A 21,324-nucleotide genomic window follows, 5' to 3' on the forward strand; every position below is an offset into this window, starting at 1 on the left:
CAACCCGTTACTAGCATGGTGTACCTAATAAAGTGGCCGGTGAGTGTAGAATGCTTGTGGTCAACTATAGGCAAATCTGAAAACAACAGGTCCGCCCCCAATGCACTTGAGGCTGATTTTTATGTCCATAGAAAGATGACTATCTCTGCATTGCTTCATTGGTTGTTGTTACAAAGATATTTCAGCTCTTATTAAAGGCAAGGCACTATTTTTAGTTTGGTAGGCATTTTAGACCTGACAAGCTCCCTTTAAGGGTCAGTTCACACGGTGGAAAATGAGGAGGAAATTCCTCTTCATTTTCCACCGCTGGCTTTTTCGCGGGCTAGATGTGAAGGGATGCCAATGCAATGCATCAGCATTTCTTTGCGGTGTCCCGCTCCTGAATAGGTTCAGCTGAATCGGCCTAGTCAGGAAGGAGCCTTGAGCCGCGGAATCCGAGGCAAGATCGAGCAGGACGCTTCTTTTTTCCACATCTTGCTGCAATCTCTGCCTCCCATTAAAAACAATGGGAGGCTGAATCGGGTGGAATCTGCTCCGGACTCGAGGGGTGGAGTCTGCCCCCAAATTCATGGCAAATTCCTCAGTGTGAACTGACCCTAAGTGCACCTTCTCCATCTTTACATGACTGTGACATATGACATGTTTCAATGTCTGTGGCAGCTGCTGTATTGGCCTTGTAGTGTACATAGCTCCCAACCGTACCGCATCCCGTGGGACAGTCCTGATTTTAGACTGCTGTCCCGCGGTCCCGCAGTCCCGCACGGCTTACCGCATGTCCCGTTCTGCCCCTGAAGTGTTTTGCTTATTAACAAACTTTCCCCTGATCACCATCCGCTCATATAACAGTTAAAAAGTTGTACCCGGGATAAGAGCAGGTGGTGAACGGGGGAGTTTGACTACTGTACTCAGAAGGACCTGTCTGACATCAGACAGTCACATGACTAGGTAGACGTGTCTTTGTATCCTGTGCGGTTCAGAAAGAGATTGAGAGATGTGTGGTCTAAGGTACTGGGGGGGGGGGGCTGTGAGATACAGGGTGGACTGTGTAGGGGGGAGATGTGGGGTTTAGGGTGGACTGTGTGTGGGGGAGAGATATGTGGTGCTGGGTGGACTGTGTGTGAGGGGAAGATGTGGGGTTCAGGGTGTACTGTGCAGGGATGTGGGGTGCAAGGTTGACCATGGGTAGAGGGAGAGATGTGGGGTGCATGGGTGTACTGTGTGAGAGAGATGTGGGATGCAGTGTGTACTGTGTGGGGGCGGATGAGGGGTGCATGGGTGTACTGTGCAGGGATTTGGGGTGCAAGGTTGACTGTGGGTGGTGGAGAGATGTAAGGTGTATGGGTGTACTGTGGGGGGTGGTGAAATGTGGGGTGCAGGGTGTACCAAATGAGAAATAGATGGGAATGGGTGGGGTCAATTTAGAAGTGGGTGGAGCTAAATGTTTCACGGCCCGCCCACATGTTGTCCTTCTTTCTGTCCTTTAAAAGTTGGGAGGTATGTAGTATAGTACATTCAGGTGCTAGAGTATGGGTTTTAGTGCCCGCTTTAACTATTTGTATCTACATATACTACTATAGAGGCAGAAAGTCCGCAGAGGAAAACTGTACAGACTTTCTGTGAAAAATGCAGAAAAAAACCGCGATGCATTTCCGTTGCATCCTTTTCTGCGTTTTTTTTCTGCAGTTCGTTACGTGGGACCTCAACCTAAAGGACACAATTGAAATGTGAGGTCACGAAATGTGCAGAAAACAGAAAGAAAATCCTATGGAGTGAGCTCCAGACACAGATCCTACTCTTCCAGATTTACTGGCCTTATGAAAACTGGATAGACCATGTAAAAGGAAACAACCTCAATGGTTAATGGGTCTGCTCAGTGGAATTGCATTCTCTGTTAGTTTCAGGACATGTATGCACCTTTATTTTCTCGCTTTTCCCCTGCACATATCAGATGGTTTATTGGCTGCAGTTCGCACCTACAGTCTGTCAGCAGATTCATTTATTTCAATAAGAAGGTAAAACAAACATATCCATCTCGATTCTCTCCTCACATAAACTTAGGGCTCACATGATCTGTATGCACAGGCCGTGAACTAATATCCATCCAAATATACATGTATGTTCACATGCAGAAAAAGCAAATCATGTCGAGGAAGTTGTTTGTATAACTACAGTATATATGGGAGCTTTTCCCTGGAATTCTTCATTATTTGGACAACCTGACCCTGAAAACTTTGTTTTATGTAGCAAGAGCGTTTCAAAGCAGCGTTCATGAATTGTGAGCTCACGTGCAAATATATTAGTGAAATGGACAAATAATATCTGACCTCATTTAAACCCTTCGCTTGGATTGACATGACCGAGGTAGAAATCGGCTGTGGAAAATGTACATATTATACAGCCATTTGGCACTTGAGCAACACTGATTTTACCCAATGCCTCATATATTTGAATGTAATGAGGGATCCGTAAAAACGGCAAAAAATAGGACTGTCAAAAAATTGGTCATAAGAATCGTCCCATTCCCATACAGTGAGTTGTCAAGTGAATGTAGACCTCGGAAAAAAATGGATGCAACATATGTTTTGATTGACGCCCGATTGTATGGATTCCTCATAGATAGCCCTGCAGTGGTGACCTGGGAAATCCGTGGACCTCATAGTCTATATAATGGGTCCGTTTGGTTTCCGCATGAAACACGCAGAGAGAAAACGGATGCTTGCAGCACTTTTCTCTCTGCATGTTTCGTGCAGAAACCACATGGACCCCATTATATAGTCTACGGGGTCCGTGTGTTTTCCCAGGTAACCACTTTTTAATGCGTATAGGTTTCCGCCCAGGAGGTCCCCAAGCGGAGTCCCTGAACGGAGATGTGAATGGGGCCTAAGGGTTAATATATCTCTTATACCAAGAGAGGAAATGTGCACATGTTACCTGACCATCTTAGTGACTCCCAACAGAGGTGCACACAAAGTATGTGACGTACAAATGCTTAACATGCTACGACTTGTATTGTTGGTGTTGCCTCTGCTTAGTTTACAGGAGCGGAACGGCCGGAGAGCTGAGGATGTTTATGTGATACAATGGGCTCTCCTCTCAGGAAACACTTCTCGTACCAAACAGCTCTTCATTTAAAGGGAATCTCCTTTGGGCTCCTTAAGGAGTGATTATTTCATGGACTGTGCTATGGGCAGTTCATGGACGTAACTACCACAGTAGCAGACAAGGCAGCAGCTATGGGGCCCAACAACTAAGGGGACCATTTCCACTGAGACCTAGGGTAGTAATATGTATGGATGATGGAAGGGGATGTGGAATAGTGACTGCGCCTGTTACTTTTCTGGGATATCATAATGTCTGCATGTGACATTACATGCTGTGATGTTACACAGTCCAGTCATATTAATGTGACCACCGCCTACTTTTGACGTCAACGTTAAATAACCAATGGCAGAAGGCACGTGTCATCAGCCATCTGCAATCCGCCCCCTCTTGCCACGTGTGAATGAACCCTTAGAGAGATAAACCGCTGTCAGAGGAGTCCTGCAGTTTCTTTCTCTCTCCTCCTAGTTCAGTACACACATGCAACTAGACCAAGCAAAGCAAGCATGTGCAAAATATGTCTAAAGTGTATGACCACCTTAAAGAAAACTATTCATAACCTCCTACCAACTCCAACTCTTAGCATCCTTCAACACGTCCTGCTCTACTAGTTCCATTGTAGTTAGAAATATTTCTCTATCCCTCACCGTTCCTGAACAATAATATCAGTACTAGAGATGAGCGAGTATATTCAATCGAATACCTCTGCATAGTTATTGATGTAAAAAAGCGCCAGGGAAGGTGGGAGGGGCATCGAATTTTTACTGCGTTTAACCCCTTGGTATTCCACCAATTACACCAATAACTATGCAGGGGAGGTATTCGATCGAGTACTACTCGCTCATCTCTAATCAGTACCCAAGGGAGCAAAAAACCCTAAAAAAATCTGACAATATAGAGTCAAATTAGCATATTGGGTGCTGAAAACAACACCACCAGTGGCTCAGAAGTGGTGGAGGGTAGAGAAAAAATTCCAATTGTGCTACAATCAATGGTGGGGCACCTATTGGGCTTGGTGGAGGCAGTGAAAGGTCCATTTTAAGGTGCAAGTGACCAGCAACAGATATAAATCTATATTACATTAGATTGCAATGCTCTTATTTATTACACTGAGCAATACTAAAATAATCTCCATCAAGGTACAACACCATAGTAATGAACCATAAAACATAAATAGATACTAATACAATACAGTCAAACAAATCAAAATGTAGGAAAAAGAAGATAAAATACAAAGTATAAGAGGAATAACCATGACATGTATTGCTTTGACAACCAAAGGGGAAAATCAAAATTTCCATGCCCAGATCTGTCAGAGAGAGAATTACTAATCCCAAATATAAGAAATCTAAATTCACAAGAATTATGTACAAAAACAGATCATGTCCCTCGGGGAGATTTCTCATGTTGGTACATTGTAATGTATTCGGAGGAATGATGTTTGCTCTCTCACAACTTTAACCCGATAACCAGAAGGGGGTAGAGAATTTGACAAAAGTGCAATTAACATGAAGATTTCGGGTAATCTGAGTCCAGCGGGGTGAGCCGCACACAATTCGTGCTGCATTACAAGTAGGTGCATTCATAATCTGCCATTCAGCTAGCATTGATCCTGCGCGGGGTAAACAGGACAATGTCGGAAAATAATTGCACAATTTGTATTACATTACACATCATTTCAAGGCATTTCATTATACGGGTGTCGAGTAACCAAGTTACAATTCCATGTAATTATAAAACCATCCAGACACATTGTAAAATGAATTCAATTACCAAACATTTTCCATTCTGGACACATACACATATTGCTTGCAAATGTCACCGCTCCCCAAAGCCAAGCTAGATCTGTCCTGTGGAAAGATCTACAATAAGGTAAATGGTTTCTATTGTCCAGAGACACAATTCTTATATTCTTCATTAGTGCAGCTACAAAGTGTCTCTAGGTAATATTAGAAATGGTCCAGTATTCTGGATGTACCAGGCTCTTTATTACATAGCAAATTCAGATTGCTGAAAAACTTGGCCTGCAGTTAAATCTCAAGCAGATATGTAAAAGATTCTAGTTGTCAACTGGTTATACACATGATTGCCACAAGAGGGCATAAAAGTGCTTCCCGGCTGCCTTATACAAAGGCTCTTAGAGGCTACTTTTGGGTAGTGTAGCTCTTATTAAGAGATCGTTGATGGCTACACATGCCTCCATCTCCCATTTGACAGGTTTTGAGAAAAGCAGGATGGTCATTTTGACGAAATGCCATTCTAAACTAGCTGCTAGCACAGGTTATGTGTGGGGAGCACACGTGGCAAACAAGTTCTGAATGACCCATACGACCATCGGCAAAATATTATTTGATCTGCCACCAAGCACAAGTAGCTCCCACAGTTTCCATGTCCACCATTTGGACACACGTGGCAACTTCATTACACACCCCTGACTCTGCCTTGATTATTTCCAGGCACTGAGCAGAAGGAGATTTGGTGTCAGGCATTAGATTTCCTGCCATTGACAACCAACCACCATCACCTTTGTTTGGTGTTGTGAACAAGAAACCTGGACTGGAACCATATGGAACATATCTTTAGTAATGAATCCAGGTTTTGTTTGGGATCTGACGATGATCGGGTTCGAGTATCGAGGCCCCATGGTGAGCACTTTATTCGTGCCTTGAATGTGTTTAAATACAATGCCCCAACAGCTAGTGTGATGATCTGTTGCATAGAATATTCGGTCACCCCTACTAGTGATATGAGGGATGCTAACAGCACAGCGATATGTGCAGGACATCCCACAGCCTCATGTGCTGCCTCTCATGGGAGGGCGGACAACTGGCATTCTTCAACAGGATATTGTTGTCCACACAAAGCAAGGAACGTCTCTGCCAGATTGGAACACTTCCTTGGCCTGCCTGAGGCCATCATCTCTAACAAGTTAACTTGCTTGGTTTTGTCACCTCTGTAATAAGCCTGTGTTACCAGTGTAGCTTATTTCAATCCTCACTGTAGCCTAAGGCCCCATGTAGTGAAGCACAGCAAAAAAAACATGACTTTGCAGAGTTTTCCTCCAGCGTTTCTGTAGGTATGATTGACAGGCTACGATTTTTAAACACACACATTTTCAAAGTGTTTTTGAAAACACAGTTTTTCGCTGCAGATTTTTTTCTGCAATGCGTGGATGGGATTTGCTAGAATTCGATCCACTTTGGAGATGCTGTAAAACGCAGTGTTGTTTGCCATAGCGGGACACTAGACTTACACTGTGTCATTCCTACCATCTCCACTCACCTACTACAGCTACTTGTATACTCTGTACACAGCCGTTCTGTGGTAGCATCAGCCATATTTTTTGGAGTGGCCTTCTGGGGGAGTAGCATACCAGCCAGGGATAGAAATAGACTTGACATGCTGGTTAGAAGGGCCCACTCTGTCCTGGGGAGCCCCCTGGACCCAATACAGGTGGTGGGTGACAGAAGGACACTGTCCATGGTGAGCTCCATGCTGGAGAATAATTCCCATCCCATGTATAAGACTGTGCCAGCACTGGGCAGTGACCGACTGCTTCACCCCAAGTGTGAGAAGGAACCGCTATCGGAGATCCTTCCTCCCAACCGCGGTCAGGCTGTATAATCAACATCAGGCTAAGAGAAAATCACTCCACACAGAGAACTAAATGATCCTGAAGTCTTTCTTTTCTTTTTCATTGCGATGACTCCTAGTATCTTTTCTATCTGCTATGAGCTTGTATGTGTTCTTTCTTGTAATATATTACTGTATTATCCATGCTACTGTAACACACTGAATTTCCTCATGGTGGGACTATTAAAGGATTATCTTATCTTATCTAAACCTCCTTGTTCTATAAATACCTATTACACCATGTGATTGGCGTATAATGGGTGGTAAAATTACTATAAGTTGGCAAAGTGACCAAAATAATGCTCGGGAAAACCTCCTTTAAGGCTAAGGTCCTACATGGCATCCCGTAGCAAAAAAGTGCTGTGAGAAAACCGTGTCGGCAATGTATCAAAGTTCTTCCCACAGCTCTTTAGACAGAAAGATTGCAGAATTTTCCTCTTCGGACTTACTGTTTCAATTACACTTATGGGGAAACGGTTGGTGTTTCCATAAGTTTAATTGACATGCTGCGATTTCCAAAACCAAGCCAGTTTTGGAAATCGCGGTGTGTCCACAGTGCAGTTTTTACTGTTTTTGTGCCTTCTCCTGGATCAACACTGTAGGATTACAAGTTATCTTTATACTATTTTCATGGATAAGTTGTGTGATATTGGAGTCAGCACAATTAATATTTTGCTTCCATTAACTTTATGTGTAAATATAAGAAATAACTAGACACTGTATCCAAAAACTAAAATCGCTAAAATGGAAGAATATTTCAGGAGGGGAAAGGTTCAAGATTAAATTCTCATTAGTTTTTAGAAGTCTCAAGTTTAAAATAAAGTAGACACATTCCCTTTAACTAGCCATGAATTAAAACAGTCTCCCCAGAGTACATTGGCCTCACAAGATACAAGAGGAGGTCAACATACATTAAGATGAGAAGTTCCACATGGCGGGCTTAACCTCCCCTATGAAGGCAACTAAACCTCAGCCTGTTTTCATCAAAGTCTGTGCGAAAATAATTATTTCAGCATTGTTTTGATGTAAAGATAGTAAAGGAAGCAAAGAATGTTCTTACAATGTATCAAATGTATCAGAAGAGGGAGACACGATTATACCGATCGATTAAAGCCACATCTCATGATAGAACTTATAAGAAGCAGAAGACATCCAAAAGCCAATATCAAACCACACAGGCGCTCTGTAGCAAAAAATACATTTTCAACCTAGCAAGCAAATTTTTAGGCTGAAGCCCCATGTTGCGGAAACGCAGCTTTTTTTTTAATGCAGATTTTGCTGCAATTTTTTGAGCCAAAGCCAGGTGTGAATTGAGCAGAAGGTAGACGTATAAGAACTTCCTATATATTTCCCATTCCTTTTGTAGCCATTATTGGCTTTAGCTCAAAAACTGCAGCAAAATCTGCAACAAAAAAGCTGCGTTTACACAATGTGGGGCCTCAGCCTAAGCATTACACATTACTAGAGATGAGCGAACAGTAAAATGTTCGAGGTTCGATATTCGTTTCGAGTAGCCCCTCAATATTCGACTACTCGAATCGAATATCAAACCCTATTATAGTCTATGGGGGGAAAATGCTCGTTTCAGGGGTAGGCAACATTCGATCAAACTATACTTACCAAGTCCACGAGTGAGGGTCGGGCTGCATCCTCCGAGAAGTCTTCTCCGTGCAGCGTCCCTGCGGCATCTTCCAGCTCTGAATTCACTCTGCTAGGCATCGGGCCTGGGCAGAGCCGACTGCGCATGCCCGCACTACAAGTGGACATGCGCAGTTGGCTCTGCCCAGGCCCTATGCCTGGCAGAGTGAATTCAGAGCCGGAAGATGCCGCGGGGAAGCTGCACGGAGAAGACTTCTAAAGGTAGGAGAAGAACCAATGCTGGTTCTGCATCAAACTTTTCCATTCGAATAGCGAGTGGTACTCGATCGAGTACGAGTATTTCGAATACCATAGTATTCGATCGAATACCTACTCGATCGAGTACTACTTGCTCATCTCTACACATTACCCATTCAAATCAATGGGTGGTCTGTATAATGCAGGACAGGACAAGTCCTCCAAAGTGAGAGACCCTGCACACCACACACATATAAATTCCCTAATAAATTATAGGAAACTGGTTTTCCAGAATTAGACCAGGAAATAAGAAATATGATCATCACTTTGTGGTCCAAAATTACGTAGCCTTAGTGTATTTTTACTTAGAGAAAAAGAACAGCTGAGAGTTTGTGCAACTGCACTGGGGCCACTGAGCGGAGGGGCCCATTCTAGGGTGACCTTGTCCTAGTCTTATTAATGGTGAGAACCTACTCTAGGATCTGACCTCCACAGGTGCTAGCAAGTAAGGAAGTGGAGGACTCAAGAAAATACAGCCGGCCTTTTGACCCAGGTGGTTTGCAGTGCGGTTTCCTTTTTTCTATGGGGCTCTACATCCTCTATGTACCTCAATTATGGAGACGATCAAAGAGAAATCATGGCGTGGTGACCAATATATGCTCTCCGGTATGGTAAACTATACGTAGTACAAAACTGACGTCTAGCTTAAGTATGTTCGTGTAAGCCTTACTACACCCGTCCATAGCGCTTCTGGCACCAGCAAGTCAAGATCAATTAGATTTATAGAAGAAATCCCATTTCAGGAGTCACGTTAATTGTTTCCATAGCTTACATGGCTTGTAGGACAAGTTATAGGGAAAGTCATCCTGACACTTTCCCTACTACGAAGTAAGACTAACTTGCATGAGTGGCGAAACATTCAAGATTTCCGAAATAATATTTCAGATGAGTTTGACTTACCGATATTAGACAAGTCCATTTAGACTTCAGTAGACTGAAGCCGTCTCATTGAGGTTTATGGGAGAATTTTCTAGACTCTATGTAGGGAAGGGGAGAAGATAAACTGTAATATCATCTATTGTCGGAAGTAGTTGCAATGATGGCTCTGTGGTCTTATTTATAGAGGTGTTATCTTTTATTGTATACCGTCTGTGATGTAAATGAAGTGATTGCTGCAAAATAAAACCCATATGGAATTGGCAAGTGTCAGGCTACTACTCAACTTAGTGACCAAGGTGAAAATTGCAGAATAAAAAATGTTGCAAAATGGTAAAAGATATATATATATATATATATATATATATATATATATATATATATATATATATATATATAGCATTTGTGATATGCTAAGGCCTGAGGACTCTGGTACATATTAGTAATTGTACACCAAGCTATACAGTAACCCATCCCCCAGCACACACCAGATGTTTTCAGCCCTTTTGGGATGACAACCCCTCCATGATTTCTTTTGGCTTCCTGATTCACAACTGTAATTGGGTTTGATAAAATGTTGTCTGTGTTTGACCCTCTAAGGAGAATCTTTGTGAGAATCCTTGTTATCTACCAGTTGTGTGTAACAGACATAGGACGGCAGGAAAATACAAATGTAAAGTATATACTGGAAACATATAGAAGTACCTGAACTATAGCATACATTAAATAACCCATTCACATAAAACATTAAGGCTGGATTTATCATGGCTTGTGTGCTAGAAAGCTTGCATACAGGCCATGACAAAAGGTGCAATTTTTTGCAAGTCAGAATCTTTGTGCAAATTGAGACCTTTCAAGTTTTGCAGCCTGCATTCCACTTTCCTCAGAGACATCACAATGGGGGTACAGTAGTACGTAGCCATTGCCCCTCTTAGATTTACCATCATTCACATCGTTTTTCTGTACTCTGTCACAATTCAGGTGCAAACTCCAGTGGGGCAGGAATCGATGGATATCAAGACTGGCATGGACTTTCAACCCAGTCCAGCAGTCTCATAAGCCTTGAGGGTGAAGAGGTCTTTACTTGACTTTTGACAAAATATGGGTTCAGTTTGCACACAGCTAGTAGAGAGGAAGTACATATTGTGTGTCCTGATTGGTTGGCTTGAGTTTGGCGTAATTGGTATTCCCCAAAATGGGGTGAGAGGACCAAGCTCTTGCCCCAAAAGCTGGTATAAGCACAGTACAGGTCATCAATGGACACACTAGGGAAAGTGGCTACTTTGAGAAATGGAGAGCTCTGCTGATGAAGAGTACCATGGGTGAGTGTTAGGAATGGATCCCGCAGGTTGCTCTCACAGCGCACAGCGCCACCTGCGGGTCAGTCCAAGCACAGCTTTCGCCCTACTGAGCATGCTCAGACCTATTGGAGCCACTCACAAGCTAAGTGCCATTTCTCCCCTATTGAGCATGAGCGGTGAGGTAATCACCACCGCCCCTATTGGGCAGGGACTTCTCTTTAAATAGTGTGAGCCAACGCCTGCCCAGCGCTCACACTTCACTTCAAAGTTCACAGAGTTTTGCTAATGACAGTAGTTTCAGGGATAGGCTCCAGTATTCAGGCAGGTTGCCAGACTAGGCCTCTGTGTGGGGTTCCTCTGCTTCTCCTGGGTGCTGTTAGTTAGGACCTGTAAACCCTGAACTGTTAGCTCTACACCAGGGCTAGGAGCAGTAGACATTGTTCCAGCCTGTGGAGTTGCAGCAGGTATGGTCTCTGAGATAGCCTATGTGTACTGTCAAACTTCATTCATGGCTCCTAGCTGTGTGCAAGAGCATGAAAACTCCCCTGGTAACTCCTAAGCTGTGCGCAGGAGAATGTTCTACCTTCCGTGGTGGCTTCTAGCTGTTGAAGGGGCATGTGTGTTTGCTGACCTGGGGTGAGTGTTAACCCTTGGCAGCCTTGTGTTTGTTTCACTTGTACTGGTGCACCTGGCCAGTGAGCTTAACTGTCAGGATTTAGTTGCACCCTGTTCACATTGAGTATCGCACCACACCACTGTCACTGCAGTTTTTCACATTGAGTACTGCGCCGCACCTTGGCCAGTGTGTGTTGCACCCTGTTCACCTTTAGTACAGACATACAGCCGCCCATATGGGCCTGTGGACCTCGCTGCAGTGTCTTGCAGACCAGAGGTTCTGTTGTTCAAAAATATTATATATATATATATATATATATATATATATATATATATATACACAGAGAACCGTAACAGTGAGTCAAGACACTCCCCCTGCACAGGCCAGGCGTCTAAAGACAGGGACTCTGTGGCCCAACTGTTTGCCTACTCTGACAATTTATCTGTTCCACCGTCTTAAAAGACTTTATAAGTAGTAACCTGGTTGTCACTCTTGTTTCTAACACTGCACATGTTACAAGTAGTCAGCTGAGTTTTCCTTCTCCAGGTTCTTGAATCTCAGGCAATCTGGCACCATGGATATTGTACAATGAAGGATCACTTCTGGTGGACCTGCTGAATAAAATGACTCCAATACTACATATCAGATATATCAGATGACAAGTTCCATTTACAGGCGCAAGAATTACCAATGTGTATGAGGGCCATAGTAGTCTCTTCATCAGGAGACCATGACATTGGACCTATGAGAGTCTTTTAACCCAGCAAGTGAACCTTTAATGTTTCTATACTCCTAGAGTTCTCTAGAAAGAAGAGAAGCCTATCACCAGAACGGAGTCCTTTACCTTAGCATAGCAAAGATTACCTTATCGAAACATTTGCCAAGAATGTGACATTGACAGCTGAGAATAATCTATAGACAGGTCTGGTTAATGCTTTGTCTTATGGATTCACCTTCCTCAGATAGAATAGGTCATTTTGTCCTCATAGTCTTGCTAGTTTCCAGTATGAGGGTCTCAAGTCCCCATGTCCTTCCTAACCAGCACATTTATGGTGGGAAACAATTGTACGGTGTGACGGCCAAGCAGATTCATTGCTGCTACATACAGCTCTATAGGAATTTACAGAAACAACTGAGTTGGCGCACCTCATTCCAACAAATGGTGGGCAACCAAGCCATCAGATCCGCACCAATCTAACCTTTCATCAACAGAAAGCAAAATCTAATTTCACATGTGTTTCCACTTACCTGCCCTGAAGGTCGAATCCAATGGTTCTTATGAGAAGAACACCTTTAAAGTACTACTATGTACTAATTGTACCACCTACCTCTAGGCATATTACAGATCCTTGGTGATCTCTGAATACTTTAAGTTGATCCCCAGTGACCATGTTCCATCTCCGGATGGTGTAGTCCGTGCTGCCTGAATACAGCTCACTATTGGGGGTGTCCAACACTATACACAGTATGGCGCCTAAATGCCCCCTTAATGTCTGGTAACAGCACCCACTAAAAGCTTCCCAGATTTTCACTGTGCAGTCTGTGCTTCCAGTCACCAAGAATTCCTTCATTTCCTTGCCTTCAATATCCGATTCCTCCAGGATGTCGCTGGATGAAAAATGAGTCAAGACTAAGATGCAGTTTCGGTGTCCTTGAAACTCCTGAAGACGTCTCCCAGAGTCGGTGTCCCAACAGCGAGCAGTTCTATCATAAGATCCACTGAAGAGCAAGTTCCTGACCACAAGTATCCTGAGGGGGGAGAGTTATATTGAAAATTCAGATTTTTGAGGCAATTCAAGAGACTTATTCATGAAATAAGCGAAGCAGTGTAAATTTCCAAGGATGTGCAAAAGCTTTAGGTAGGTGCAAATGCTGCAAAGAAGGGATGCTTTCACAAATAAATCAGTTAATAAAATAAAGTGAATGAAGAATAGAAAAATCTAAATCCCATCAATATTTGGTGTGATCTTTGCCCTTTGCCTTCCATCAGTTCTTCTCGGTACTTGCAGACAGATCATGAAGGAACTCAGCAGAAAGCTGTTCCAGACATCTCGAAGGACTAAGCAAAGATCTTCTGTGGATATAGGCTTGCCCCAATCCGTCTCTCTCTTCACGTAATCCCAGACAGACTGGATAATATTGAGATTAGGGCTCTGTGGGGGCCGTATCATCACTTCCAGGACTCCTCCTCCAAAGGGCACTCACACCAAATATCAATGTGACTTAGATTTCTCTTTAGTTCATTCATTTAGTTTTATAGTAGCCTTGACAAGACATCTTACTTTTATAATGCTATGCTGCCCCAAACAGCTGAGGAATTTGAGGCAAATGTGCCATTTACCAGACAGAAGTGGTGATAATGTACATATTAAATTGGGTGGGGTCCAACTATTAGGACCCCCATTGTTTGCTAGAATGAAGGATCCCCCAGCCTGGATAGTGGATAAGCATCCCCTTCTTACTATTGCACCTCTACCTCTAAAACAGGATCATAGGGACCCATCCAGTATCATCTCCGACAAGTGACTTGGGCAAAGTTGAGAGTGCCTGATAGGCCTGTGCATACAGTAGAAGAATGCCAAAGTATACCAGACTGATGTCAAGATCAGCAAAGGATCACATTTTCTCTAAGTGGAATAGTCCTCTAAGCATTAAGAAATTTCTATTTGTATAACACGATATTTGTATAACACAATATCTCCATCTTAGAAGATTGCAGCCAGAGAAATGTCCATATCTTGTCTGCCAGACCAGCAGCTGTATAGACTGTAGCTCTACATCTGGCCTGCTACTGCTGGTAATGGTAACACGTCTGTTAATAACAATATATTAGGAAGTTCCTGTTTATACAATTGCCTAATATTTCATGTAAAAACTGGAAGCGCACCAAGTTCAGCCCTCCATATTGGAAGTTTATCAGGCTTCTTGTGCAAAGTGGAAGACGTATGTTACAGAAGAATTGGTCAAAGTAGAAGACACGTGAAGAATATATCAAAAACAAAACTGACAGTCAGTACAGGAAATATCCCGGGAAAGTGTCACTCACCTGTTGACAATGGATGTGTGTCCTGTATACACAGTCAGACACTGACCTGTCGACACCTCCCATTTTCTCACAGTGTGGTCAGCGCTGCACGTGAATGCGGCCTCATTCTCCAGGTGACAAAATGTAATGTAGCTGCTATGTCCTGTGGCCAACGGTTGGCAAAAGAAGAGAAATCTGTCATGAGAGCTCCTATTGTATACAGTGGTATCTGGTATAATACAATACTGCTAAATACCATATTATATTATTTCTATGAACATGCTTTGATGGATCAGAAACACGGCTCCATTTTCAAAGACTCGACTCTCACATTGAAAATCACTAGGTCCCTGAAAAAATAGGATGCTACATTGGTGCTGAATCAGCCAAGGCAAAATGTGACCAAAAATCAGCACGGTGATGTGAATATAGCTTAACAATGTTCACGGGTAAGCGATATCTGTGATCTGTGAAGAAGTAGATCTTGCTGTACTATTTGATGGATTGAAAACATGGCTCAGTTTTCATGGACCAAACTTTCCCATTGAAAGTCATCAGTGACAACGTAGGATGCCACACTTGGCCGTGACACAACATGGTGATGTGAATATAGTCTATTGATGCATCAGGGACATTCGCTTGCACGCAGTTGCACCATTTTGTCCTTAGCCACCAGTACCGCTCAAACCCACCTGTTTTCTTTAAGTATCCCTTTCCCTGCTTGGAGCGGTCACCATGGCCCGGCTCTTGCAAGCTACCCCCAAATCTTATATATGCGGCGCACAAGAGTTGCATGCCTCATACACAGTACTGTACTTTGTGTCCGGCACCAGAAAATATCGGACAAAGCAGCGATTTATAATTCAGTTCTCTCTCTTTAGTAGCAGATCTATATAAGCGAGGTTTGTGCCTTGGACTGATCGCTAAAGGGAACGTAACGTGAAATATATACGGTATTTATTTCTTACCAAATATTGCATCAAGTAGTGTGCTGATTCTCCCGAACAGCAGATTACTTAAGTCATGCTTATTTCCCTATAAATCCGTTCCCTTTACATGACTGCCAAGTTACATGTTGGTATGTGCCAAGCGTTGCCCGCTCCCTTCTGAGCCGCTGATGATTGGAATATCACTGGGGCTACATTGTAGCATAAGCCCATTCATCAAACTGCGCTCTGGTGTCAGGGAAAAGAGTAAGATTTGGCTCCAGAACAACTTGAAGTCTTTGCCTTGTATAAGGTGCCGTATTTAATATGCAGTTTGTGGAAGTATTATCAAGAAACTCAATTTCAGGACTAATCCCTGGAGGAAAATGAGACTGTCTGGTGCCCACGTAATGAGAAATCCACAGTGTAGCCTCCTAATGCTTCACATTGCTACCTATAGTCATAATAGGATTTAGACCACCAGTGAACTACAGGAACACACGAAGGCTACTAACATAATACTGTAGTTATATCACTGCAATGAATTCCCAGGCTTCACGGATCACAAGACGTTCCATAACTGATGTGTGTCTTGCATTTGATTATCTTATCTTATAGACAGTAGTTCTTTCTTAGATTGTCCGAGAAGTTATAATGTATATACATGAGTAATCCAGATCCTTACAGTGCTATAGGATCCCTGCAACCAATATGGCTGGAGGAAAAAAGTGGGCCATTTGATGGGACATATAGCAATCATGTGACATTATCATGTCCATCTACTCTAGCTCTGTATGCAGGAAGGCTACATCTCTAGGTAAGTGGATTTATTTCTAAATCGTGTACATTACAGGGGTCATCCAGGATTTTCCAAAATTTTTCTAAGAGTAGGAAACTAAAAACAATACAATATAATTGACCTGTTATGTTTGGTGGTCATTGTCAGTCTTGCAGTGGTGACGTCATATCCATCAGTCACATGACTCCTGTAGTCGGTCACTGGTGTCAGCAGTCATATATTATAATTGCCAATCGCCAGTGATGCCAGTGTTTGACTACAGTGAACATATACATTATATAGGTGACATCACTGCTGTAGGGTTGGCAGGGGCCACTGGAGAGTTGGGGAATTTAACAGGTGAGTGATGGTTTTCTTATTTTTATTTCCAATTTTTAGACAATATTCTTAAAATCCCAAACAGAGAAACTCCTTTATGGCATCCATATGTCCGATAAGGGCTTATGGACAGACAGGTATAATTGACATGGCTCCAGCCTAAAAGTGTAGGGACAATAAGACATTATTATGTATTCTAAGCCCAACCATTTATTATTGCTTGGCTATGGTTGTCATATATAGTGTGCACTAATCTAATAATGAGTTTTATTGATCAACACTTTTGGGGTGATGTAGGGATGCTATTTAAACCATACACTCACCTTGCAGTAATTTACAGCACTGGTGGTCAGATGTCCTCCACAAGCGAGCAGTGCAATCCTCACTGGCGGTCAATAGATGACACCCGTCTGGGCTCAGACTAAGCCAATTGATTCCTCCTTTGTGATCTCTGCAGACTTTGATCATAGAATTGGTTGTGCCACAATTGGAGCTTCCGCTCCCCATTCTCTGGAGCCCAGCATGGGCAGTGACATAGGGAGGAGGACTCATGGGTTTCACCACTCAGGTGCAAAGGAGCAGGACAATTTATTGGCGTCTTCTACATTGTGAAAAACTTATGGAAGGTACCTATAGACGGATCGAAAAGACCAAATTAGTGGAGATGCTTTAAAGAAACATGGAGTCATTCGAGAAGCCAACACCAACTTTCCCTGCCATGTTTATTGGTATAAATACATAAAGTATATTATTATATCAGCCCCATGCAATGTCGTGTTGGCTTCTCCATTACCAGCTCTACAGACCTGATCATATAACTCGAGGCTTACATGACACTTGGCAGAACATAAACATAACCGAGGACTGATTGCTCGGATATTCGAGAACACTCGTACTCCCTAGTTCTGCTTCAGTAACTCAAAGCACAAGCCAATTGTCCATCTAAGGATGATGGAAGAAGTAGTCCATTCAATACATTACACCGCACGGCCCTGAGAACTTGTTTATTTTTGTAATCTAAGTTTGTTAAAGTATCACAGAGTTTTCATTTATCACATTTTTGGGCGACCATATGTAGAAGGAGCGGATGGGAGCAAGATGTTCAGTCCCTTTACTTACTCCTCTCGTGTATACGCACTGCTCACTGCTATCCGTGCTCAGGGCCGGTTCACATTGAGGAATCTGGTGCTGATTCTAAGGTGGATTCCATCTTAAAACCAGTACTAAATTCTGCCCTGATTCTGCCTCCTGTTGTATTCAATTTGGGGTAGAGATTGAAGCAAAATTCCAAGAAAACCAGCGTGATGGGAGCCATTCACTGAGTAGGACTATTCATCCATGGGGCAAGTCGTGACGGAAATCTGGAGGAGCACAAATGGAAATCCTCTTCCATTTCCACCAAGTGAAACAACCTATTATTAACAGTGTATGAATGAGAGTAACTAAAATCTCATTTTCTTTGCTGATACTGTACAATGCAGCATTTTGTTCTGTTGTGTTTCTGCAACATGAGTCCTTAGTCATAGTGTCTCCTGTACTGGTGGACGCAAATCCTACACTAGACTTCTGGTGTGGTGGCCAAGGCTTCTTCCATTGGCTAATACAATGCACATTTTCTATGTCCACTTTGAGAGTAGGAACAATGCCAATCCCACCCCCGTTGGATGCCCTGTTATGGCATATGTACATTACAGAATGGGATTGGCTTCTTGGGACCCCCTTTATGAGCCAGAACGGAGGGCTGCTTTGTAGGACTGTCTGCTATTATTGTGGAAATGAGCAGACACTCATCTGAATGGGCAGCATGTAATATTACAGGGGACATTATATAACATTACAGGGGAATACATGGCTGGCTGTAGCGATAGATTATTTTGCTCTTACCTGGGGCGCCTCAAACACTACCTGGGGCAATTAGTTTATTGCCCCATGGCCGTATTCTGAAAGGGTTGTCTCTGATGGGACAACTTTTAAAGGGGATGTCTACTTTTATAAAGGATCATAGAAAGCAAATAAATGAAACATTGTAATACATTAGAAATATGATGTCAGAGTACAAACCCTAAGGACTGTGCCTGAGGATATGGCTGTGTTTCTTTGTATAGAGGCGTCCATATGCATCTTGCATTGGAATGACATGAATGCAAACTAATGTGTTTTCTTTTCTCGTCCTATGTTGATTATATGAATATCTACACTATTGACTCGGATTTATTAAAGTCATGCACCACAGTCTCAATAAGCGACTGGCCCTGAGCTGAGCCCTGCAGAGACCAGGCAGCAGTTTATACAGAGCCCATGGTTATGCTGTAGAGTTTACAGAACAATGCTATCTATGCAGGGGGCTGGGAAGCGAGAACTGCAGAGTCAGCACAGCTCCCAATCTCAGCTTTCCAAGAATCATAGACTGGAGCTCTCCTGTGACTACAAGACTCAAGCCCCTGCTAAGAGATCTTAATAGTTTCACAGCTCCAGAGGCCAGCAACATGCAACCATTCAGTTTAAGCAGCTATGCTGGGACTTGTAGTTCCATCACAATGAAAACTACATTAGAAGTTGAAACACTAAAGAGTGATAGGATATACACAGAATCCTTTATCACCTCTGTATTCCAAGGCTGAGATTGGGCTCAACGGGGCACCATTCACCATTAGAAAGTGGTCCTGGTCAAACCACCTACCATACTCCAAACTTTCATCATAAGTCACATGTATATGTATTATCTTTAGATCTTGGTCTTCAAATGAGATGGAAAAACTTCTACCAGCAACCAAGGATTTTACAGTTACAGCCAACTTTAACTTGACTTTATCAATGGTTTTTGTAGCAAGTTATCAGATTCAAGTTAAAGGCTGCTCCATCTGTATACACATTTTACAAAAATCCCGCATGCCCTGAACACCGCCTTTACTACAATGTAACACCTATTGTACTCCAGTCACTACAACTCCCAGCATAAGGATATCATTGCATGCTAGCAGTTGTAGTCTTGCAAGAGTTGCCACAAGTTGATGTGTACAGATCTACATACCGAAAATACAGATAAAACCCTATGTGTGACTATATAGTAACCCTACCTAACCCTTCCTATTCATTGCACATTCGGCTACATAGTGAACAATTGTCCTATGCCAGTTTGTCGCTAGCCCGAGTAACATTAGGCTATCGTCTCTGTTCAGTGGGCACAAGGAATATAAAAGAATAAGATCTCAATGAATACAATATAATAAGAGTAATAATAATAGCACAATATACAAGAACCTACATGTGCCCACCACACCAGAGACCCCCACCACAGGTGGTATGACACTTCCCATACACACATCTGCTCACAGTACTTGACTATTTACCTCCAGATTCCTCAGCAGGAGATAATGTGAAGTCTTTGAAGTTTTCCCAATTAGAAGGATTCTTTTTCCATTGCAATAGCCGAAGTCTCCTCTGCCCATGTAATGTATGGCGAGGCCGTCTGATGCTGCACCCCCTATTTAATGGGCCACATATGTACAGTGCAGGGGGGCTACCTCCTGTGTGAATACGTATCCAATCCCCAGCTGCTGAGATACTTCTTGCTCTGTGCAGGATCCTAATCCTCCTCTGTCTGCAGGATACATGTGCTGGACTGGCTGTGTAAGGAGAGTGAGCTGCACTAGGTTTTATCCTGGGGGGCGGTGCTGGCACAAATGATCCTAACCCCCTCCCCTGGAGATGCCCCCCTCTCCCAGCACTGTCACTGGCACAGTAGCCCATCACTGCCTGATCACAGCCGTGCCCTCACACAGGTCATCTTACTCCACATGTGCTGTCAATTACTTCTTTCTTCTGTGTAGTCAGAAAATTGAATTCAGGGCAATTTTATCTAAATCCCTAAATATATTGCAGATTTACTCACACGATTTCAGGATCCTTACAGTTTACCGTGAGAGCAGGGAAATGTGTAACATATGGAGTTACTGGGCAGAGAAGCTTACACTCTAAAGGCTGGCAAAGGGATAAAGGCAATGCTGATGGATTTCTTAGATTAACACTATGCAAATAAAATAAAGACTGTATAGATTATACATGCAGAATAAAGACTGTATAGATTATACATGCAGAATAAAGATTGTATAGATTATACATGGAGAATAAAGATTGTATAGATTATGCATGCAGAATACTATTATCTGTATCTATAAAAAATCTATCTATCTATCTATCTATCTATCTATTTATTTATATCTATCTAGCTCATATCTATCTATCTATCTATCTATCTATCTATTGAAAATCTATCGTCTATCTATGTATCTATTCACATACCTACCTATCCAAAAATACATCGATTTTATATTTAGCTCATATCTATCTATCTATCTATCTATCTATCTATCTATCTATCTATCTATCTCTCTCTCTCTCTCTCTCTCTCTCTCTCTATCTCATATCTAATTATCTGTCTATTTTTCTCATATCATCTGTTTATATATCTATCTTCCTACATGTCACGCTATGTAAAATGTATCAATCTCATATTTATGTATCTCATATCTGTCTATGCATCTATCTATCTATCTATCTATCTATCTATCTATCTATCTATCTATCTATCTATCTATCTATCTGCATTCCTTACAAGACGCCTGACACAGGAGATGAGATCTTGCACTATTCTTTACTTGAAGAAACCCTGCACTGTACAGTTCAACCATCAGATGTGTTAAATGGGTTTTTCCATATTATACAATAAATATAATTATTGTATGATGACATTTTCTAATCTACTGTGTTCCCCATCATTGTTTGAATCTCTGCTTGCTGTCAAGGAATGAAAACATCCTTGTTTATGCCCATAG

General features: G+C 42.5%; 1 protein-coding gene across 1 annotated transcript in view; it reads right to left on the bottom strand.

Annotated features, from left to right (window-relative positions):
- WDR86 (WD repeat domain 86) overlaps window positions 1-20,056 on the bottom strand; it is a 31,510-nt gene extending 11,454 nt beyond the window's left edge. The window contains exons 1-4 of the mRNA XM_075271544.1: window positions 19,840-20,056; window positions 16,813-17,119; window positions 14,468-14,609; window positions 12,750-13,170 (exon numbers count right to left, since the gene is read on the bottom strand). Coding sequence (XP_075127645.1) covers window positions 12,750-13,170; window positions 14,468-14,609; window positions 16,813-17,041 — 792 coding nt within the window. The 5' untranslated portion in view covers window positions 17,042-17,119; window positions 19,840-20,056. The remainder of the gene's footprint in view (window positions 1-12,749; window positions 13,171-14,467; window positions 14,610-16,812; window positions 17,120-19,839) is intronic.
- Window positions 20,057-21,324: the final 1,268 nt, after the last annotated feature.

This window comes from Leptodactylus fuscus, chromosome 4, assembly GCF_031893055.1.
Source record: "Leptodactylus fuscus isolate aLepFus1 chromosome 4, aLepFus1.hap2, whole genome shotgun sequence".
NCBI lineage: Eukaryota > Metazoa > Chordata > Amphibia > Anura > Leptodactylidae > Leptodactylus > Leptodactylus fuscus.